This window comes from Psammomys obesus, unplaced genomic scaffold, assembly GCF_907164565.1.
Source record: "Psammomys obesus unplaced genomic scaffold, mPsaObe1.curated_primary_1811, whole genome shotgun sequence".
Classification (NCBI taxonomy): Eukaryota; Metazoa; Chordata; class Mammalia; order Rodentia; family Muridae; genus Psammomys; species Psammomys obesus.
Window position 1 is genome coordinate 36,535,433 of NW_026591086.1, and position 24,331 is coordinate 36,559,763.

Here is a 24,331-nt window from a genome sequence, read left to right on the forward strand (position 1 = left end):
GGAACCGTCTTGTATGCTGTCATCTGTGGGGTGAGTTAGGACGGCACAGTAGTATGTACCACCATTCCCAGGGCAGGTCATCCCTCACACTTCAAGCTTGGCTCAGGAGATGATCACAACATGAGAGAATCAGAATTCTCAGGGCACAGTGGAACTCCTGTTGTACTTAGAACTCTAAAGAAATAACTGGGAAAACAGCCGAGTCAAATACAGTTTAAAAATCTGTATTAGAAAAAAGATATAATGTATTTGAAAGTATCAAAGACTATTTTTGTATTTACTTTTCCCTTAAAAACTGATACTCAATGATTCATTATTAGGTCTAGAAAATACAACATTCACTTATCATTATGTTATTTTCATCTTTGTTATGTACCGTACTCCATCTTTAGTATGGTTATTGCTAGCGCCCCTCCCACACACACACACAAACACACTGCTGTGCCCTCACCTGCTCCACAAACATACAGGAAGTTGACTGGCCAATTTAATATGTTTATCTATATATATTGTAAATTTATTATTCTTGGGTTTTGAGTCTCAGAGGTGCAGCCTCCACGGCTTCCAGTTTTTTAAAGTAGTAACTACAACCTCGACTCAAATAACTTTTGTCATTACTTGGTCTGCACTTTTTCTGTTAAATAGGAATAGCACTCTGGATAACTAGAATGAATGCAGACATAGGAGCTGGGAAATGCCTCTCTGTGGATAAAGTGCTTACTGTAATGCAAGGTTCTGCATCCCTAGAACCTATATGAGGCAAGTAGTTTTTAACATTTAAAATCTTACTCTTGCCTGTATTCATATATGTCCCTGTACTATTGAGTGCTGAAGGCCAGAAGTGGAATTGGATCCCCTGGAACTGGAGTTATAGATGACTAAGAGCCATCACGTTGGTGCTGAGAATCAAACCCAGGTCCTCTGGAAGAGTAGTAGCCAGTACTTGCTCTTAACCTGAATCGTCTTTCTAGCATGTGGCAAACAGTTGTCTTGAGTTTTGCAATAGATCAAATCTGAGGCCTTGTACATAGTAAGCAATAATTAGATCACTAAACTACCTGCCCAACTCAAGAGCAAAAAAACCTTGGAGTGGTTGGCAGGTAAAGCTGAAGAGTAGTATCTGTTATGCACAGAACTGAAGCTTGTTTCCTTGGGTAAATGATTTCTTTCCCCAAGAACATAACAATGCATGTTCACATATTGTCTGGCTGCTTATAAACTATACTTGCAGCAGAGCTGTGCCAGAGTTGTGCAGAGTTCAGCCAACAGGCTGAAATGCTGTGGCCTTATCAACAAGGTTTGCTGCCTCCTACTCTGCTATTAGTCACTGATTCATTTTATTTGGACCAAACACTACTTAAGACTGTCCTCCTTCAGATATATTAAGTTCTACCTTAACGTTTGGATGTTTTTTACAGTAACAGGAAACTGGAAATATCAACAATACTGAATGCCTGTGTGTTTGTAAAACCTGTAGCTACAGCCACATATACCTGGGGATTTGTCAGCTCATTTCTACTATATACAAGTAGTAGAAACTGAATAATCAAAGTTTAATGTTAAAATATTCCTAAATACATCCATGCAATCATTAATCTGAATTTTGTAAGACAAGTAGTCAACCTGGCACACCAAAAGAGACTTCATTTGTTCCTTTTCATGTTTTTACTACAATCCCTCCTCTGCTGTAAAATTGGATATAATTACAATTTACTAGCCATTATCTGTTTTGTAAAGAAGCAGACCTTTCTTTGGGCTGTGATGCCTTCTTTGGGAGAAACACGGGCAATAAAGATTAGCGATGTGTATGTCTGAACTTAACAACAAAAATCACAATCAGGTCAAGGTCCGACAGTTTTTGTCTTCCTGTCATCTTGAAACATTGACTACTGTTTGAGTACCACTAGTAAAATACAGGAGGCTTTTCAGAAAATATCAACAGTGTTGTAAGTAGGCAAATTAAAAAGGCATAAAGATTAAATGCCAAACACTGACAGCTCAAGATTTAGAAAGGCTTGTTCTTTGTTTCTAAAATGTTATTTTCCTCAGAAATTGACAGTTTTTTTCTATATTAAAGTACTTATATAAAATTAATCTGCTCTTCAATGAGCAGATGAATATTCCATTTAAATGATCATCACAGATCCCTGAAGTTGCTATTGTCACCATTTAAGTGATGGGTATTCAAATGAATTTTTCTGCATAATTTTTCTTGTTGCAGATTCAGTCAGCAACTCAATAAAAATGCAAATTTCTTAAAATTATTGAAATGTATTTAAAAGTAGCTATCACACACATGAGCTTATAAGTATGCTTTCAGTTTTGTTGCTGCTTTCTACGGTGACCAGTCTTTCAAGTTTTCCGTTGAATGTAGCTACTTCTCAAGTCTCCTCCTCTTTTCCCCTGGTCCGTTAAGATCCATGTCTGATACATCAGGAGGAATATTTATTCCCGGTATCTACAACAGTGGAAACAGGAAAAAGAAGGTGATTAGAAGAATCAGACAACCTTTACCTCATTTTGCCCTTCACCATTACCGCTTTTAAATCTATACAGATTTCCAAGTAGAGGAGATGCAGTTTCGAAGGTAACACACAGTTACACACACACACATTTTAACCATGGTTCAGAAGTACGCCAGTGGTCTCGGTGAGAAGCTTTCAAAGGGTATGGAGGTGCACACCCGCAAGCTCAGTTCTCAGGGCGAATGGGCCGAAAGATCACTGCAAACTCACGCCTGTCCTGTCTCTACAGACAGCAAGATGACGGAGAAGCTTCAGTTTGGGCAGTGTGACTAATGCAACCGCTCCTCCTCATGGCCAGTTTACCCCAGTGGATTTACGTTGTAGCAGGCAACAAACATCAAAAGTCAAAAGGCTAAAAAACACTTATCTTAGCCTGGCATGATGGCACACACCTTTAATTCTAGTCTTCGGGAGGGAGAGGCAGGTAAATCTGGGTTCCAGGCCAGCCTGGTCTATATAGAAGTTCCAGAACAGCCAGGGTCACACACAGGAGAAACACTGCCTCAACAAAATAAAACAAACAAACAAAAGAAACCCTCCCCAAAACAGCATCTTAGTTGAAGCATCTACACTTTACATGTATATAAAGGAATAAGCAAGAAAACTGAATAGTCTTAGATTTTGGCATTGAGGACCGCTAAAATCTCCGATGCCCAGAATCCAATGATCTAGGACAAACTGGAAAGTTGGGTTACTATGCAAATACTTGGGATACCTAAGATCTTAACATTACTTAACAATAGATCACTCTCACAAAATGTTAATTTTCCACAGCATTTAATTAAATTTGGTCTCACCTGTGGTTCTACAAGAGCCATGCGGATTTTCTGATGTTGAAGATTTGATGAATCCAATGTGATTTTCACTTTAACTTTATCAAACACATGGAACACTGTACCTTCTATTCTCAGTGATGGTACCTTGAAAAAAAAAAAAATCTCATTGATATTTCTTAAACCTGAATCTAAATTCTACTTCTAGGTTACCTTCTACAGTAATTTACAAGTTTAAATTTTAACTACTCCCCAGTCAAGGACATGAAATTAGGAGGGAGATGAGATGGGTTCTAGAGAATGGGAGAGAAGAGAGGGGTGTATTTGTCTATGAAATTTTCAAAGAATAAAAAAAAACCCACAATATAAACACCTAACTATTCAAACAAGCAAAACAAAAAACCCACATTAACTTACAGTCTCAAATACTGTCTACTAATGTGCAGGCTTCATCTTGTCACTAACCCAGTCCCAATAAACATGTGTTCATCTTAGTGAATGAACTGTCTGCAGTAAAGGAATACAGTGTAGCATTTAAATATTCTCTTAAGAAACTTACTTCCAGTAAGTTAGTGACATAGAGGGTGTGTCAGAGAAAAGATACTACAAGAGTAAACTGGAAAAAAGATGAGCCTTTCTCTGATAGACAGTCATTTATTGCTTTATCTGTTTAACTTTGCATGCTATATAAAAAAGAATGGCATTTGCATGAAGGAAGAGATAATGGGATTACGTTTTTTGTGAGTGCTACTAAAGTTCAGTTGATGAAATGTGAAATTTCTGGCATGTATTTTGAGATTTAAGATGTATATACAGACAAGTTTTAACATTTTTTTAAAGTTTGCCAACTGTCAAAGAAAACCAAAACCTGCCTTTCTTCCCAAGATAACAAGGATCAGCAATACCTTACCTCATCATCAAAAGTAAGCCGTGGCTTCGGCTTATCTTTTTCTTCAAAAAAAACTGTACCTTCTAAGCCATACTTTGGAATTAACACCACAATTGCATTTTTTCGTACAAAGAGAATATAGGCTTCTTCGCTTATTATTCCCTTGCTTTTGAAAAACAACTGTAAAATAACATAATCTTGTTAGAAGTCTTATTTTGAAATTCATGAAGATAAGTTCGAAATTCAATACCAAATGAATGAAATCCCCCTCCTAGTACTACAGACAAAAGACAGATAGATACCTGGGTATGAAAAGCTACTGATGCACGCTGAGCATACTGAGCCATTTTATGCCGGAAATTAAGATTTTTACATATATCTGAAAGCTTGTGTTTGTCTGTTAACTCTGGATAAGTACAATCAGCCCCAATAGCCACAGCCAACAGCCGATGAACAATTATGTCTGCATATCTATACAGAGAAAATGAAATAAAAACGATGGCAAATTAGTTTTGAATAATTTTTAATTAAAAATCAACTATTTTCTATGTACTCTACTTCTGTATAGAAAACACATTACCTTCTGATGGGAGAAGTGAAATGTGTGTATATTGGAGAGGCTAAGCCATAATGATGAAAGTCATTTTCCATCCCAGAACAGAAGTAGACAGCTTGCATCATACAGCGAGTGGCCAATATCCTTAATAGAGTGTTCAGGTATGGGAAATCAGGGCATTCAGCACGGTCCAAAGAGTCAGCCAAAGACTTGGCTGTATCAGTCTTAATTTCCAAATTCTGTCAATAAAAGGGAGAGATGCAATAAATGAAACATTTCAATATTAGTAGTACCCTCCCTTCTTCCTCTTTCCTTTCTCCCCTATCTCTGTTTCTCTTTGAGACAGTCACCCTGCGTAGCCCTGGATGGCCTGGAGCCCACAGAGATTGCCCTGCCTCTGGCACACCCCGCCAGAATTAGAATCTGATGTTTAAAATATAAAAATATCAAATAAACATAGTGCTTTTTACAGATAGTAGGAGGTCATATGTTTTATCCATTAACTAGGGCCACTAAAAATAACTTTACAAGAAATGATTTAGTTTAGTGCAGCATTAAAGCTTGAAAAACCCTGAATGCATTTGAAAGTGCTGAAGTACCAAGACTTTGAAAAAGTTCCAAAGGACATGCCATTTCTTTCTCATAGTGCTTTCTCATTATGCTTGCTAATCTCTGATGGGGTGAAGAAAATGATGTGGAAGTACACACTTTTCAGTATGACTGGCTTCTCTGCCAGCCAGTTTCCTTCAACTGAAAGCAGAAGAAAAGCCAGTACCAATTTGGCAAGTACCAACAATATTCTGGTACATCAAACTAGCTGCAGTATCCTAACAATACAAACCAGATCCTTCTTCCTTTACCCTCATCTTGGTAAGAAGTAAGACAGCCAAAGAAAATCCCCCAATATAGTCACCCTTAGGGCTGGTAAGCTGGGGCAGTTTTGATGGATAAAAATGGGCTAAGTGCACTATAAAATCAGAAACTCATATCATACTATTCAAGTAATGTCCAGAGAGGCAATGCTATTCCTTACATGCTGGCAACAGAAAAAGGGGCCTATACAAGATCCAAGGAAAACCAAAGTAAGCTACTGTCATGTCAAACCTAAATAGGACAAAAATAAAGAGAGAAGTAGGAGGGATGTTTAGTAGCCAGACAAAGGAGTTTACAGGGCTGAAAAAATGTCCTCCTCTCCATGTATGTCATAAATAGCCTTCACTTGTATGGGCATGATGCAGATAGTGGAACTGATTTGAACTAAGGAGAAAACAAATTACTTGTAAATCTTTAAAACCTGTGCAATTCATAGGAGTCACACGTGCCTTACAGTTTCTATAACTGTGATAAAATACCCGACCAAAACCAACTTGGGAGGAAAGGTTTATTTCGGCTTAACAGTTCTGTATCACAGTCTATCATCCAAGGAGGTCAGGTCAGGGGCTCAAGACAGGAACTTGGGAGCAGGGACTTAGGCAGAAGTCATGGGAGAGCACTGCTTACTGGCTACTAACCATGGCTTGCTCAACCTCTTTTCTTTTGATTGTCTAGGAGTAGCATCATTTACAATGGGCTGACACAAATACTAATCAAGAAAATGTGCAATGGCTTGGCAACAGGCCAATCTTATGGAGGCATTTTCACAACTGATGTTCCTTCCTCTCAGGTTACTTGCTTATGTCAAGTTGATAAAAAAAAAAAAAAAAAAAAAAAAACACCCAGACACCATGTATAAAAAAAGAGATGGAAGAGCATACTATGTCTAGGATACTTAAATAACTTAAAGTGTTTGGCTTTTGGACTGAGTACTCCTTATTAGACATAAAGGATTTAAAGATGTAGGTATTGTCAATGTATATACAGGAAGGGATGTGTCCATATCCCAAACCACATTTTTTTTTTTAACATACAAAAGAACTGGTATATTGTACAGCAAGTGAAATTTATGAAAACATGAGTATTAATTTTTTCAGTGTAATAGACAGATTACAACTCAAATACATGTTACTTTTCAGTTGTTAAAATTTTACCTTGGACTTAGCTGCCTTAACAAGAATTTCATAATTGGAGGGAGGTGGGGCTGGATGTTTTCGAAGCAGAGCATGCTCAGAAAATTCTTCATGAATTTTTTTTGCCACAGAAATATTTGCAAGTAACATAAATTCTTCCACCATGGAATTTGTTTCTCTGTCAGTCAGAAAAGTAGCAAATAAGGAAAGAGAAGCTGAGACAGCTATCATCACATTTAATGACGAGTGAATCTTTCCAGTGATAAATGAAGACATTTCCTATGCAAAAAGCATTCACATTCAGCACATATCTACTTTTATTACTTTATGGTTCTTTTAACTGTCTATTAACTGTGTCTCTCCTAGGTAAATCGAGTATGCTAGAATCTTTTCTAATTGTACTCAAAGAAAAAAAATGGAAGCTTTACTAACTTTATTAACATAAATACAAAACCAATTTTTACCTCCTCTTATAAAAAATAGAACTATGAAAATAAGCCGGGTGCGGTGAGGCACTGCAATCCCAGCACTCACGGAGGCAGAGGCAGGCGGATCTCTGCAAGTCTGAGGCCAGCCTGGTCTACAAAGTGAGTCCATGACAGCCAAGGATAAACAGAGAAACCCTGCCTCAAGATCCTCCGCCCCTGCAACAAAAGGAATTATGAAAATAACCTTTCCTGGGAGAACTAAAAGCTAGGTCACACCTATTATCTTAACTCCTCAATTTATACCAACAAATCACTAATATATTTTCAAAAGTGATTTCGGGTGCTTATTCCTGGTGAGACATTCTCCTGTAAATACATGCTTACACACACGAACACATGCATGCAACAGACACAATTGACTTTTAGGTGACAGATGTACAATGCTTTTCTCTTTGTAAGGTCATTTTCATCAGCAGCGTCAAAACTTGAATTCAGTTTTGACATCTCAATTGTCTTAAAAACTTTCCAATTACTTCTTGTAAGTTCTAAGCTAGTTTATCAAATGATCTGGATGTTGCATCTACTGTTTTCTTTCTCTGGAATCACTGAACACACAGTATTAATTTTCAATCATGTTTCAATTATTACAATAAATTATTTCTTGACAATATTTTTAAATTATATTAACTTTTAATGTACTGGGAACCTCTTGTATAGGAAAATCCAGTGACCAGTCACAACTTCTCAAGTTACATAAACAGTAGAAGAAAATCCAAAGTTAAGAATTCAGCTGCAGAAACTTGACACGCGTTTTGCAATGTGTGTGTACACGTGTATTCGTACTGGGAGCCAACACTGGGTACTATCAAAAAGCAACAACTTAAGCAATCTATCCAGGTGCAACCTCTGTGGCCCCTTCATTCCTCTCTATACTGTACTAAGTACTTCAGACATTAATCAGTGCAATCTTTTTTTTCTAACTATTATGACTTAAGTTATAATGTACATTAAACTAAAAGCAAATTTGAAATCCACTATCCTCTCCCAATTATATACAAGAAAAGCTAAAAAGTAGGATCACATTTACTTTTTCAAATAGTTCATAAGCCAAGAAGTTTCATATACTAATTGTAACAACTGACTTGGGTATAAATGCTCTGGTGATTACTATTTACACTAGACATTACATTTAAATATGTAATATCAATTTGTAGAAAACTGCATACCTCAGCTCCTTGGTCTGCAGGTCGATTGGGTCATGAGTTTCACTGTCCATGTGGAATCGTACTTCTGGAGAAGAAAGAGTCAAAGCCCTGATGTGAGGGGTATGGGGGAGACATTGGTCAGATGAGCCAAGGACAAAGAAAATATTCTACAAGTAATTCCTTTAAAACAAAAAATGAGTGTATAAGTATATAAGAGTTTTTCTTAAGAAGGCTTTATAACCATCTACTAAGTTTCATATTCTATTTTCATTTTATTAAGCTATATAAATTTATAACAACTTTTTTGTAAGCAGCTAAAAATACAAGCAAACCGTCATTATTAAATTTTCTGTGGAAAACAATGTATTGTGATGGGCAAAGATGGAGAGAACAAGACCAGCCCTTACACTGGTTGACGCGTGAACATGCACTGGCACCCAAGTGGAGACTGATAAAATTACTACCACTGATACATCGTAAGGACCGATGGCTCTCATAGGAGACTGCTGCAGGTCCAAGAATATACCATGTTCAGGGTTATATGTGGTTGTGAATGAACTGACTAGTTCTCCTTCACAACGCTTTCACAAGGTCACATAGAAATTTTTGTCAGATATGATGCTACTTTCATCAAGTTCCAAATCAATCTGAAAGTGTGGGTTTTGGTTGTTGGCTTATGGTTTGGTTTTGTTTTCCAGTTTTTTGAGATAGGGACTGACTTTTAGCCTTGGGTAGACTTGGTCTGATTATTTAGACCAGGCTGCCCTAGAATAGAAATTAGAGATCCATTTGCCAAGTGCAGGGATTAAAATGTATACCATCATGCACGGCCTGGAAATATTTCTGTAAGGCTGGATAATCATGGAGAGGTTAAATTTATAGACCTTATACTTAGGTGATGAGCTTGAGCACCAGCTTTACTCTACTCTGATAACTCTGTTTTATGCAAATCCCTATCTGTAAAGAGTTTTAAAGTTCCTATTTAATTATTCAAATATGGTGTCACTGACCACACAAGATGGCTGAGCATTTTCTTGTGGCTGGTAGGAGTATGTAAGGGCACTCGCTTGAAAAATTCAGGGACATACATTAGGCTCTCCGTAGGACTAGTCCAGAGGTGCAGCGTCTGCATCACCAGCAAAACCATTTCCTGTAATACCTGTGGACTCTCAGGCTGTAGCGAGAAGCCAGGGACCAGCCTCGGAAAGGCTCTTGTACCTGGTGTCCACCTACAGCAGTCTTTCATGATTGAAGCTACTTTTAACTGCTTTCCTTCCAACAAGCTGGAGCTGACACTCCTCCTCCTATGACTGTTATAGTGAAGTAAATGCCATGATAAAAGTTATGAAGTATAGTCTACCAGCTAATCAATCACTGTTTTAACAAAATAGAGAAGCCAACTGTTATCTCAATATCATAACTGATCAATTAAGGCATGTCTTAGTACATCTGCTCAGAACATACCCCTTCTCAATCCTTCCTTTCTTAAGAATTTTAGCTAGTTTGTTTAGTCCACGGAGACTAGTTGTAATATCATCCTTCATGGCTGTTGAATCAATCCTCATCTGTGCTTCGGCATATGTAAGAGAAGCCTAAAAAAGAAACTGTGGGTTAATATAGTTCTCCTAACTGATCCAGATGTATTTGCCCTTTGAACCATACTTTGTGTATGTGTATATACTCATGTGTTGGCACTGGCCCACACATCCCACCATGCATACATGGTGGTCAGAGGTACCGGTTCTCCCTTTTCCTTGTTCAAGACAGGGTCTCTGCTGCTGACTGCTTGAAGAGCCAGGATATCTGGTCCATGAGCTTTCCTTGGTTATTCTTGGGTCTCTACCTCCTACGTCTCCATAGGCATTCACTGGGATGTACACACAACGTCCAGCTTTATGTGACTTCTGGAAATCCTAACTTGGGTCTTCAGTCTTGCACAGCAAGCATTTTACACACTCAGTCATCTCCCTACCTCTAAATTTTATCTCACTACATAAGATAGCCACGTTTTCAGAAAGCCTAATATAAGTAACAAGAGAAATCTACAGCAATTCTTAAGTTTACACCTATGATTTCTAGTTTGCTTTTACATCAGACATTTATTATATAATAAGCAAATTTCCATTAAAATAAAGGAAAATGGCAGTTTTCTTAATATTTCAATAGTTCAACTATATTTTTCGGTAACACTAGAATAAAATACAAGACAGATTCTGGCTATTTTCTGAAATCATTTTCAAAGGGTCATTACTCCCTGACTCTGGCAAATAGGGACAGTCTAGAAGTACTTTATAGGATACTAACCAACCAATAAAACACACGTAAAATGGGGCAAAAATGACAATTTTAAAGCAATCTCTAGTAACAAATAGGTGCTTCTGCTTCTCTTTCTGTCCAGATGGAAAACTAGTATTTTTTCATATTAAACGATAAAAGTAACTTTATAATTAAAATTAACAAACTACATGAGGGAGTACCATAAAACAGATTAAGTCATGTTTCTGGGAATACCTTCAGCTGAAAAGGGCTACGAACTCCCTTTCTAGAAAAATGTCCTATATGTTCACTAATTTTTAATTTACATAATTTTTTTGAAACAAACTATGTCAGCTGGGTGGTAGAGGTACATGCAATTAATTCCAGCACTGGGAGGTTGGGGATGGGAGGGGGAAGGCAGGCAAATCTCTGAGTTTGGCTACACACAGAGAAACCAAACCCTGTCTTGAAAAAAAAATGTATCAAGAGAATTACTGCCTCGCTGCACTCTAAAAATATGAATATCTAAAGAATGAAATAATTCCCACATCACTATTTGCTAGTTAATAGTATTTTCTCATCATCAGAAAAGAGTGATACTAACTTGGAAGGAAAAAAACTGACTTACTTTCTGAAAATATGATTACAAGAAAAAGGGAGGGCAAACCTTGAAGGACTGGTTAGCACAAACTGAGGATGACTAACAGAATACGCGGAGTATCACAAAATAAAAAAATCTGGCTCCACTCTGTTCAGGTCAGTTCTACTGGAATCTAAGTAGAATTATGGTATTCATGAGGCACACGCTAACTTCTCAAATGCTAATACTTTTACGTAGGAATAACCTCAATTTACTACATAAAGTAATTTCTGGATTACAGCAATAATTAAGCAAATTTTAAATTCTGAAACAAATTAGAGACTGCTATTTAACAGAGGAAAAATTTAAGTTTATAGAACCTAACTTTTTCAAAAGTAAGAAATTGTTCAAAAATTTAAAATGTCAGAAATGAATCATAATACTAACCTTTGAATTAATGACACTTTTGGTAAATCTTGTTTTTAAGATTTCAGCATTATGATTCATTTCCCAAATACAGGAAAATGCCAACCTTCAGGGAAAAAGAGATGGGTATTTGTTTATGGGAATCAATTAACACAGTCAACAAGACACTCATAAAAAACAATGCGGAAATACCTGTCAACGTTGGATCTCAAGGAACATAAGTTAGAGCTAAGCAACTCTGGAACCATGTCAATCCTCTGAAAGAGACAATAGACCTCAGGTTACTCAGGGACACTCACTCATCTCAATTCCCATCTGCAGAGAGCATCACGTGAGCAGGAGGAGGGGGGTCTACTCTGGTCCTTTTGATTACAGAGTTAAGAACATGACAAAGTCTACAGGAAAAGACACAAAATTGTTAGAGAGGAAAGTAAGAGTGGCATTCATGCCAGATGATAGAGATATCAGTCCCCCTACCACCTGGCCTCTCAAAAGCTGAAATTTCTGACACCTGCTAACTTACAAGCCTGTACACAAACTAAGAGCTTTTCCTATTACTAAACCTAAGCTAGACAATATTTTAAACATACTTAAAAGAGGGAAAAAAATAAACTTTTGGGAAAAAGATGTATGATATACTCTGAACATAAATTTATAAAAGATTAACCTCCCTCTTCCTACCTTATCACCTGGTTTAAATAAGTTTATTAAAACCACACTTTAAGCGATTTTTAATTTTTTGTGTATGAAAGTTTTTGCTTACATATATATGTCTGTACAACATGAGCATGCCTGGTACCTGAGGAGGCCTGCAAAGAACAGCGGGTGCCCTGGCAATGGAGGTACAGACTGTTGTAAACCATCAAGGGGGTAGTGGGAATTGATCCCAGGTCATCTGGAAAAGCAGGCAGTGAATTTGTGAGCCATATCCTCTGTGCCTGCCCAACCTTCCCAACTTAAAGACACATATCAACTACATTTAAATGTTATTTGGATCACTATATGGCAAAACAAAGCAAACTTCAATTTTTGTTTTTTTGCTTGAGTGTGGCATATGTACATATTCACCTATGCAGAGGCATCTCCCTTGATCACATTCCACTGTATTTTTGAGACAGGGTCTTCACTGAACCTGAACTTCACTGATCTGGCTGTGCTGGTCAATGATCTTCCGGGATTCACCTGTCTCCACCGTCCAGCACTAAGGTGCCAGATGTGGCCCAGTTTCTATTTGGCTGAAGGGAGCTCTCGTGCTTGTGTGGCACGTACTTACCGCACTGCACAGGCCATAAAATGCAATACTCTCTGTAACTTAGGACACCTTCACCCATACGTTTCTTTTAGCTAAATATATCATGAATTTACTTCCAACGGTGATTGCTCACAAAACCAAAAGCTCCTGCTTCAGCCTTCAGGAAGATGAGGCAGGAGAATAAAGGCCAGCTTGGTATATATAGCAAGACCACATGCCCGTCAAAACAAAACAAAATGCAAAGTGCTATGATCAGTAAAAGATTTTAAACTTAATACATCTACCTTTTCACAGAGATAAACAGTTGTTCCTCTTCTCGCTGATTCTTGATCCAGTGCATTTCCTGGCCTGATAAAATGGCTAACATCAGCAATATGAACACCGACCTTAAAAAGATTAAAAAGAAAAAAAAAAAGTCAATCTGCATTAATAGCAGACTTAAAATGGAATTTAGATGAGAAGACATATACCTAACCTGAAAATGGACTTAGGCACAGCTTCTATACTCAATCCCTGACATATAACTAAACTTTTTGCAGCTATACTTTTATACTCTGTCCAGAATCAAAAACAGTGAACCCTAGAACGGAACCACATTCAGCTGAGAGTGGTTAGAGACTCCAGATACCTCTAAATTTCCATTACTGAGCTCTCTACAGTGCAGGGCATCATCTATATCAGTACATCCTGGAGGGTCCACACTGCAAACACACAGATGTCTCAGGTCTTCTCGGTTTTTCATGTCCTAGAAAATAGCATGTTAAAAAGAAAAAAAAAATTACAAAACCTGAGTAATAAAATAGCAACGCAGCTCTCTTAGGAAATAAGTATCTCCATAAAAAATGTTAGGTCCTTCATGTTCTGGAGAGACTTGACACATGCTACTGGTTCTACAGCCTGGACGGTAACAGTGAAAAAAAAAAAAATGCAAATGATTTGTGTAACACCTAACTGTTGGAACTGTTGGAACATGGTTCAAGAAAGGAGTTGTGTGAAATCCTGAATGCTTTTCTCTGATGAGAAAACTCCAAGAAAACACGAGTCTTTTGACTTTGTTTCTTCAAAAACACAAAATTGTTCTTGGATTAGACTTTCATTCCCCTCCCAGGTGCAGCAGATAGGAGTGAGTTTACCTTAGATTATTCAGCACAACTGGCTATGGTTATTTGCTTATATGCCTCTTTGGAAAAACATGTTTTTACCACATGTGGCTTGTCCTTTTGATTGTATACTTTACTCATGTATCTATGCTAACCCTCACAATATAAACTGTCTGATGTTCTGAATAAAGCTGGCTATTGATAAGACTTAGTCCACATATGTTTAGGCTCCATTCTCCCTTTCTTCATCCACTACCATTAGAGAGGTAAACACCTAATAATGCTGTAGCTAACTAAATGTGAAGGTGCCATGGTTTCTACATAGTTTGGCAATCAAATTACATCCTACTTTGCTAGCTCAACCCTGTAATCCTCGTTACTCAGGAGGCTGAGACAGGAAAAAGACCAGGCCAGCCTGGGCAATTTAGGGAAACCCAACTGAAAAGCGAAACCAAAATGTAAAGCAGGGCTGAGTATTTACTCAAGTGGTAGTGCTTCGCTAACCTGCAATCATCAGTACACACAACAAAGAAACAAAACTCCCTCGCTAAGATGACATAACCCAAAACGTCACTGTGAGTTATTTTCAACTAACCTTCTCAGTAATGCTCCAGGGCATCTTAGGCAGGAAACTAAGAACAGCCTGGGAAAAAGGCTGATGAGGGACATCATGCTCCAGCAGCAAAACTTCTGTTTCTGTCTCTTTCTCTCCAACATCGCCTAAGTTTCTTACAAAGTGTCCCTGAAATCAAAGGGTATTATCAAAAAGGCACACTTTGTAAATATTCACATTTTTATACTAAATCTTCCACCATTTTATGAACCTCCTCTGCATTTCTACATTTTTCTCTAACAACATCTTAAAAACAACCCTTTGGGGCTGGAGAGATGGTTCAGTGGTAAAGAACACTGCAGAGGAACCAGGTTCAGTCCCCAGCATCCACATGATGGCTTACAACTATCTAACTGTATTTCCAGGGCTGGCCTCCCTGGGTACCTGGCATGTACAGGGTACACAGAGATACCTGCAGGCAAAACGTCCACACACATATGAGCAAGCAAGCACACAAACAAGCAAAAAACCCATTAGTAAATTAAAGGTGAAAATGGTAAGACTTCCAACTGCCTTCAAGGGCCTGGTTCTTAGACCACATGTTTACACTTAATCCCTGTTAACTTCAATATAAAATGTACTTTAAAAGCAACAGTTTCAAAATCCGATTAAAATTTGACCCAAATGCTTCTTCTATGGAGTTTATCAGTAAAAGTTGTTTGACAAGTTAAGAAAAAGTAGCCACATGACTTACACTAGAATTGGATAAAATTCATCTATGCTACCTATTAGGTAAAAATGAAGTATTTCTGTACAAAAAGCGCTATATTTTTATTAAAAATCAACATTAATCACAAATTTTAATTAAATGCACACTGTAAAAATTAAAGTTTAAACATATTAAGTTTACATTTGGGTATCTGGAATTTCTGGGCCAACCATCAATAGCGACAATAATTCTCCGTCCTTCTAATGCAGAAGCCTGTCTGGTTTCTATCCGAATTCGTGGAATTCTCTTATCAGCAGGTGTAAAGAGATGTCTTCTTGACTAGAGAGAGAGAAAAAAAAAATTTGCAGTCCTGGGGTCAATCATAGGTGCTAGCACATGCTACACAAGTACTCTCCCACTAAGTTATACCCCTAATCCAGGAAAAATGACTATATAAATACCAAATCTGGAAAAGGGGGCAAACAGAGAGCTTTGAGTTCTCATCAATGATTATCATTTTTCAATAATGGAAACAAGTGCTTTACCTACCTCCTTAATATCAGACTTGGAAAGCATGCCACAATATGGTCTCCAATTCCTTTTTATTATTCCTACAACTCTACCTGTAGGCCTTAACATTTTTTCACTTACAGCAGTCTTAAGCTGAAATAAAAAAAATAAGAACATACAACATTTCTTCAAAGTAAAATGAAGTAATTCTTCTTCCAAGCTAGAACATGTAGGTGGACATTAATAAAAATATGTACATGACACTAATATACTAAGGTAGCAAATGACATAAAATTTAGAACTTTTATGCCTCAAAGTTCTAGACGTGAGCATACCAACTGAACAATGCTAACTGTTCCATGATAATGAAACACTCTAGAAATGATGTCAAGAAGCACTTACCTAAATAAATGTGTCAAAACTCAGTGTTTCTCAGTTTAATATGAGGATTTGCTGACAGAATCATACTAAGTCTAGAAATTATGAGCCTAAGATTTAGTATCAGTTTAGACTAATTAGATATATATAGTTGCTAAGCAGTAACTATGTAGTTACTATGGTGAACATGTCACACTGGATCTAGTCGCTTTAAAGTAAATACATCTTTAACAGTTCTATCGTACTCTAAATTAAAAGTTAAAGAATGTAAACTACTAAAAATAAAACTTATAATATTGCACATCTAACAATCACAAAGAAATGGATCTGCAAGAATGTTATTGTAGGACTTCAAAAAATTGAATGTAACCAATGAAAAGATCTGCATGTGCACAGTTGTGATATTCTCATAAAATGGTTAAATGGGCCATTTCTAGAAGACTTAACACGTAAGAAACAACTCATTCTCCCGAATAAATATATTAGTAAAAATAGTATAATTAACCATGTCCAAATGCAAAGATTCAGAAACGTATCTTCTAAGAAAAATTTAACACTGCACAAAAAGTTCATAAAATTCTACATTTCTATTTACTTAAACTTCATTAATTCACATCATATACAGAATGTAACAGACATCCGCTTTCGTACTCAATTTTAAATACTTAAAACCACTTTAGCAAAATGTTATTAAAAACACTAGTTTGTATACTTAAAACAGATGTCATCTATGCACATAACTTGTAATAAAATTAAAAGTACAGAACTTGGGAGAGATGGCTCGGTAGTTAAGAGTATTGGCTGCTCACAACTCACTCCAGTTCCAGGGGACCGGGCTCCTTTCAGGCTTCTACAGACAATGCACACTCATGTTACTCAGACACACATGCAAGCAAAACACCCACACATGAAAATGAGTAAAGCTTAAAAAAAAACTAGAACTACATTTCATTCAAAAACATGCAAACAATGGCACATTATTATACAACAATGCAGACAAAAACCAAAACTGGCTCTCTCATATACCATGAGTTCTCTCTCCTCGTCTTTCTCCACATCATCTTCATTTTGACCTTCATCATGTAAAACCACAGAGGATGGTGCCACCCACTGACTCCTGGGCAGAAGCTCTACAGCCACAATGTCTTCATGAATAGCTCTGTTTAGATGTTTAAGTCCTTGTAGAAGTACCTGTGTAAACCAACAAAGGGCCTGTGTTGAACTAGATTTAATGGGAGTAATGAAAAGGCTAGCTAATGGAGGGCTATAGTTTGTCTACCTAGCGCATATAATAACTCTATGCTTTTCCAATTTTAAAATAATCAGAGTCAGGCTTATTGGGTAAAACTGCATGCTAAACAAACTTAGTTGATCTGAATTTGGTGCCCAGACCCATGGTGAAATGAGAGAACTGACTTCTGAAAGTTATCCTTTATTTCCCCATCATACTCTGGCACGTTCACCCCCAACTCATACATCCATATCATATATATATATATATACACACACAACATTAGTCATTTACAAACTGTAATTAGAAAAAAAAAACAGTTTAGAAAATGAGGGTTTTGTTCATGATTCCACTATCATAAACAATGGCAATGTAACAGTTGGGAAAATCAAGCTATTTACATCTCAGTATCTTGACTGGTAAAAATGAAAACCCAACTACTTTCATAGATTGGGTTGAAGACTTTGTGAAATGCTCCAAGTCAAAAACTAGACAAACCTGATAAATAGCAAACACTCTAAACACTGGTTGCTACCAGCTACCATGTGTTTGTGAAGCTCTTTTTTTGCTGAGCGACTGGTATTTATTAAAAGTAGATACATATAACGTAAACATCTCATTTTACAGTATTGGATGTTCCTACTAACTCCTTAAGAGTTAGTAGAAAAAATTTAAATAATCAGTATCATCAAAAGTCATTTACTGTACTAGTGTTTATCACTTTCTTACCAACTAGAAAAAGAGGGTAAGCCAAAGAAATGGCGCTGTGATAAGCTCTGGCTTGCAAGCATGAAAATCTGCACTTAAGCCCACAGTCCACACAAAACGCTGGCACAGTGGTCCATGCTTGCCATTCTGCCCTAAGCAGGTGGAAACAGAAGGATCTCTGGAGCTGCCTGGCCAGCCTGGCCAGATGACTGGTGAGCTCTGGGTCAACAGAAAGACCTCAGGCTGTCACCTGATGCTGGCCTCTACCTCTACACTGACCTGAACATACATACATGTGAACTAAAAACATGAATGCCAAGAGGTGGTAGCACACACCTTTATCCCAGCACTAGGGAGACAGAGGCAGATCAATCTCTGAGTTTGAAGCCAGCCTGATCTACAAAGGGACACTCAGGACTACAGAGAAACCCTGTCTTGGAAAAATAAAAAATAAAATAAAATGTGAAGCAAATTTAAATTCTCACATAAAAATTTTAAAGCATGCAAAGTATTTTAGCGAAGAAAGAATTTACAGAGGGGTCAGCAAAATGGCTCAGCAGGAAATCTTAGGCTTGCCCCAAGTTCAGTACCTGGGACCCACTCTTCGGAAGGAGAACCAGCTCCAGCACAAGCTGTTCTCTGACTTCCACACACACATATACACACAGGCATGGACATGCACATAAACAAAAATTTAAAAAAATCTCCAAGTCACTTACATACTTACCTCTTTTTCATCTTCGTTGTCTCCATGAATCCACACTGTGGCTTCTAAGTAATTTTCCCTGCTAGCTCTGAATGTTCCTTGAAGGTATGAACCAGATTTTATGCCTTGTTGGAGCTTGCTTAAGGGAAGGTGCTCTGAAAATATTATTTTTCCACTTTCTATTTCATTCTATGAAATAAGCAAATCGAATCTGTTTATTTAATGTATTGTTTCCCCAAGTATCATTCAAGTTAAAAATCCACATTATAAAATACACAACTGAATTTAAACAAATAGAGCAGTACATTTTCCACAACACTGCTATCTAAAACAACTTGCTATAATGAGAGTGATACCCTTTTAATGATGTTCAACATGGCAGCTACTAAGCAGAAATTCTCTTAGATGAAATATATATAATAGAGCTGAAAATAGATTTTTAAATCTAAATTACATTTAAGTGGCTACACGCAACTAGTAACTAGTTATTAAGAGTACTCAAAAAAAAAAAAATCTAAAATGCTAGCCTAGCTTGTATATTCTAGTTCTCTTTTGGTTTAATAAAGTAGTTAGTTAAAGAGTATCAGGATGGGAGAAAAATTGTTAGTTAAAAGAAATAGAAAGGATTCATGTATCCTGTCCTGTTAGATATAGCTACTTTTGTAACAACAGCTATCATTGTAATCAGGTAAGACACTCTCTAGTCACTTGAGTCACCTATTCTTGTTTTTTGATGATGGATAAGTGCTTAAAAATATATTTGATGGGAGAGGAGGAGGGAGGGGCTTATGGGGGGATACAAAGTGTAATTATTAAAATTAAATTAAATTTATATATATATATATTTGATGAGGCCGATGCTAGCCACACAGCTTTAATCCCAGTACCTGGGAGGCACAGAGTTTGAGGCCAACCTGGTCTACAGAGCAAGTTCCAGTACAGCCAGGGCTACAAAGAAAACCTTGTCTCAAAACCAAAGCCAACCAACCAACTAAAGAAACAAATAACAACAAGCAAAAAAAAAAAAAAAAAAACCAAACTGTGAAGTTCCACAGCTTCAGAATGGCTACTATAACTGTACAGAAGACCACTGAGGCTTTGGGTCTAATTAATATCAGTACATATTCTTTATTTGTGAGTTCTTATGATAATGTTTTAATAGATTAAAAATAACTCAATAGTCATCATTTACATTTACCATAGCTATGTACCAAGCAACAAGACAAGAATTTTATAAATGCTTCCAATTATATTTCATTCAGCTCTCTAAGAGTGGTACAGTTATTGCTAAATGTGTGTTTGTGTGGGCATAAACTGAAAAATCAGAGTTTAATTTCTCCTCTCGTTTTTCTCTCAGTGGCTATTATGGCAACTCTGTGCTTGCCTCTCAACCTCCAATCTTTACACTAATACAGTAGTGTCTTTTACACTGCCATTAGTCTTGCAAATAAACTACCTTTCTGATCACTGCCCTATGCTCTCCAGCTCACTTTTATGTAACCTTTATTTCTTTTAGCCTGACATTTAACGTAGAAAGCTCAATCCTATTGGCTCTCTTCACACCTTACACAAGTTGTTATTAAACACCTGAAAAATTATTTAGCATCAGCATAAATCTAGCTTCGCTCTACAGGGCCCTCCTGTGTCTCCCCTCGCCTCCTCCTTTAGGCTTTATGTTGTTGCATGGTTGGCCAGTCTTTGTTTATTAAACTACTATATTATTCAAAAATGAACCATGAATTAATTTGGTTTTGTCTTTTTCATTCAACAAACAGGAGTGCTGTGTCAAGGCCTGTTTTAGAAGCCAATTTATTTAGCAGTGACATTTCAATTAGCCAATCATAATTACCTTGTTTATAACCTAGCTCTGCTGTTAGCTTACTGGCATATTGTCATTTATAAATCTGGTAACTATAAGCCTACAATCCCACGATGGCTATTTATATTTTCAGGTTTTCAAAACAGAACATACGGAAACATACCATTTCTTCCGACAAACAAGCAAGACGATCTACAAGTTCAGGGTTAGCAGTCAGGCTCTTTACATATTCTTCACCTGAAAAATAAGTTAATGTTTCTAAATGTACATGTCTAATTTTATCTAGACATGAGCAAACATGGATGATCTTGTTTTGACAATACATTTATTTTGTAATCATGACCAAAAGGAAGCAATGGGTCCAGCACACATGATTTTTTACTGTTTCAACTGCAAATAATGAGACAAAACTAAGAGCCACTATCTACAACTTGCTTTATTAGCTCACTGACTGAGAAACTTAAAATGTAGAAAAGCAGATGGGTTAGCAGTTAACAACACGTGCTGCTCTTGCAGAGAGCCTCGTTTCAGTTTCCAGCACCCACACAGTGGCTCACAACCACTTGTAATTCCAGATCCAGGGTTTTTGACACCTACTTCTGACTTTTGCATACACACAAGTAAAATATTCACACGCATTAAAAATTTGAAAACATTTTTTTCAAATGTAAAAAGATCACATGAAATTGTACAGGACAATAAAATTATGAGTCATGTGAACATTTGGCTTAATCGTAATTTCTATATACAGTTGCAGACATGTATGAATGTGTCAACACTCAGACTTACATGTGAAAGCTGGTATTCCTTCTTCTACCGCTTTTTCTTTGTTTTTCTTGTCATTTGTTATGAGGATAACTTGTAGCTGATTTTCTGCTGATATTTTCTTCAAATGGTCATTGTACCATTTTGCTGCCACTCGAATAGCTCTGTCATTTCTGTCATTGGCACTTTCTCCCTGTTCTTGTTCTATGTAGGTTTCTCTAAATGTTAAAAAAAAAAAAAAACAGGAAAAACAAGAAATAAATGTTAATCAGTAGAAACAAATGTGTAAAAACTGAGACATAAATGCCCGACAACCATTAAAGTGAAACATCAGTGGTCATACATATTAACTTGAATGTATATGCTCACATTCCAGGAAACAATTCTATTAAAACCCTTTTCAGGTTTTCAAGACAACAATTTTCTTGAGAAGAAATTTATGTATTAATGGGAAAATACAGTCTCAACAAGTTTCATTTTATAAAAAGAAAGTGTTAAGACCAGAATTTATACTTTAAACTGGGGTGTTAAATAAGAGTTTATTGGGTAGGAAGGATTAATAGAACTTTGGAGACTAGATACTAAAACTTCACTCAATAAGCCACAGACTAACAGCAATTGCTAAACTCTATTATAGAGTGTGACTGACTAGAAGATTTATGATCACGTGATTTAATGGCCATTCAATAAATAACCCATGAAATCACCCATGGTAAACATTAAATACACAGCAAATGTTACGTCGAACTGACAAAGCTACAATTCCCAAACATAAAAGTACACTTTAAGTCTGTTCCTTAAGGCCATAGTTTTAGCATTACTTTATTCCCTCCCACTAAGTACACCTACTAATCTTCTGAGGGGTGTCCAACCTTTGACCCTGTATCATAATTCTGTGCATCTTCAAATGTGCTGGCCACAGTCATAACTATTCTGGTGCATAGGGGTCCTCTGGTTACAAATCTGATACACCTACGCCCATGTTAGGAACTGATGAACATGTTTCATACACTCTCGGTCTTAGAAGACAAGAGATAACTGTTTCTGGACCTAAAGGTTATGCAATGAATGAATGCACCACCTACAGACACTTTTACTGTGTGTGTGTGTGTGTGTGTGTGTGTGTGTGTGTGTGTGTGTAAGAGCAGAACTTAGTTCCAAGCTGTGAGAAAAGGATACACCTGACAAGATCTAGAAACATTTTGGATTACTAAACTTGGGCCTAATGGGTGAATGATATTTGTACCCATCATCACAGGCCAGAGATGCTGCTCAGCACCTACAATGCATAAAACACCTTCACACAACAAAATTTTACACAGTTCAAAATGACAATAATGTCAAAGTTGACAAATGGACTTTTAAGTATCATAGATACCTGTTGTAAATTATTTATTCACAATAGGCAATCCCATATGTTCTGAGAATACACACTGAGTTTTCAAAGCCATGAACCTGAATTATGAGCTGTTTTTAGAAAGTCAATTTCAACAAATCAGCTGTCAGATATTAAACTTCAAAGTTCATTAATCATAAGCTTGTATTTTAAAAATCTTCACAAACTCGCATAGTTTTATCCCCATATTTGTTATTCACATCACATAACAGCAGCTCAGATGACTCTCATCCCCATGGAAATCTATCATTCAGTTCCATATACACACTTTAAAGACAGTATTTCAGATACAAAAGTGCTATTACAGCCAGCAGACCCTGGTTTAGGATGTGACCTCACTAACACTATGACCTTGGTTAAGCCTTACCTGGCGCTGTCTTCCACACAGCAAGGTAAGCAAATAGCACAGGAAACTACAGACTGTCTTGGATAAAACACTCCCAGGCACTTTGTTTTAAACTGAGGTAACCCTACGGTTTTGTGATACTTACTTATGGTGCTCGTTAGTGAACGTATAGAAGTGCTTCTCCAGGTTATTAGTCACATCCCTGATTCGCTTATATATGGGGGCACTCCGGTTTCTCACTTCCTGCAGGACTGTCTGTAGCACAATCACATTCCTGATGGCAGGGTCCTCGAGAACATCAATCTTTAAAAAAACAAAAGCAAACATTTTTTTTCCCCATGTTCACTTCTAATTTGCCTTCGTCAAGCCTAAATTCCTGTTAGTTTCAAACACTGAGACTCTTCTTCGGGTCAAAGTGTCAACTTCGCTGTAGAAAAACTGAACACAGTCACCGGGCCCTGCAGGCTTGAGACAAGCACCCATAAACGGACCACAAAATTTGTAGTATCAAATCTGCTATTAACAAATCAGTTACGCTGGCCCACACAGTCTTTGTTCGTAGGCACTTACAAGCCGCCTGGGGGTCGCAATCTGGAGGCCACAGAAGCCCAGGTCCCCGGCTTCCAGGCACTAATCTAAAGTAGAAGAGACACCAGGAGTTAGAAAATTAACGTGTCTGAAAATACGACTCCGAGAACTGAAAATAAGTAAAGCAACGCTGAGGGAAAGGTACCTCGGTTTGGATAACACACTGGAGGCGACGGTGGCCACGGTCCTCGCTCTCCATCCCGAGACCCGCCTCCCCGGTGCTCAGTGTCCCTCTGCCACGCCCCCCGGTCACCACGCGGCCAGGCGGCCCACGCACCTGGTGCAGCAGCACGTTGGTGTCGGGCAGCAGATAGTGCGGCCGCGGGCAGAGGCTGCTCTCCGGGTCGCAGGGCCGCGGTTCCAGGGCCGGGCCCGCGTGCGCCCCGCCGCAGGCCGAGCAAGCCGGCGCCCCGCAGCCGATGTCGTCCCGCAGGTAGTGCTCGCGCACGATCTTCACCACGCCGCCCGCGCGGGTCTTTTTCAAGAACGTTTTGGACTTGAGCATCTCGCCTCGCGCCGTAGAATCCCGACCCGGGAGGAATCCCGACCGCTACAGAATTCGGCCGGACAGCGTTTCCGCCAACAAACCCAGGGGCCTCAGCAAGCCTCCCCTCTCATCTCCTCCT

The 24,331-nt window shown here is 37.8% G+C and overlaps 1 protein-coding gene across 2 annotated transcripts; it reads right to left on the reverse strand.

Annotated features, from left to right (window-relative positions):
* Positions 1 to 208: 208 nt before the first annotated feature.
* Dis3 (DIS3 homolog, exosome endoribonuclease and 3'-5' exoribonuclease) lies at positions 209 to 24,330 on the reverse strand. Of its 2 annotated transcripts, none has more exons than XM_055609555.1 (21): positions 23,983 to 24,330; positions 23,688 to 23,752; positions 21,400 to 21,593; positions 20,774 to 20,847; positions 18,813 to 18,980; positions 17,173 to 17,337; positions 15,808 to 15,921; positions 15,460 to 15,597; positions 14,592 to 14,738; positions 13,525 to 13,641; positions 13,181 to 13,282; positions 11,837 to 11,901; positions 11,666 to 11,750; positions 9,847 to 9,974; positions 8,404 to 8,490; positions 6,771 to 6,927; positions 4,768 to 4,982; positions 4,490 to 4,658; positions 4,209 to 4,367; positions 3,323 to 3,445; positions 209 to 2,458 (listed from the first exon to the last, which is right to left on the reverse strand). In XM_055609555.1, the coding sequence occupies exons 1-21, from the start codon at positions 24,208 to 24,210 to the stop codon at positions 2,375 to 2,377; spliced, it is 2,784 nt and encodes a 927-aa protein (XP_055465530.1). In that variant the 5' UTR covers positions 24,211 to 24,330; the 3' UTR covers positions 209 to 2,374. The 2 variants fall into 2 exon arrangements, with proteins under 2 accessions (XP_055465530.1, XP_055465529.1); XM_055609554.1 differs by lacking the exon at positions 23,688 to 23,752 and adding an exon at positions 23,263 to 23,420 and having other exon boundaries at positions 23,983 to 24,329.
* Position 24,331: the final 1 nt, after the last annotated feature.

Coding starts and splice junctions, on each gene's coding strand:
- Dis3 (XM_055609554.1), bottom strand. CDS start 24,210: ATGCTCAAGTCCAAAACGTTCTTGAAAAAGACCCGCGCGGGCGGCGTG. Junction 6,928..8,403: donor CTGCAGACCAAGGAGCTGAG/GTATGCAGTTTT, acceptor TCTGACTGACAG/AGAAACAAATTCCATGGTGG. Junction 4,983..6,770: donor TTAAGGCAGCTAAGTCCAAG/GTAAAATTTTAA, acceptor TTTTATTGACAG/AATTTGGAAATTAAGACTGA.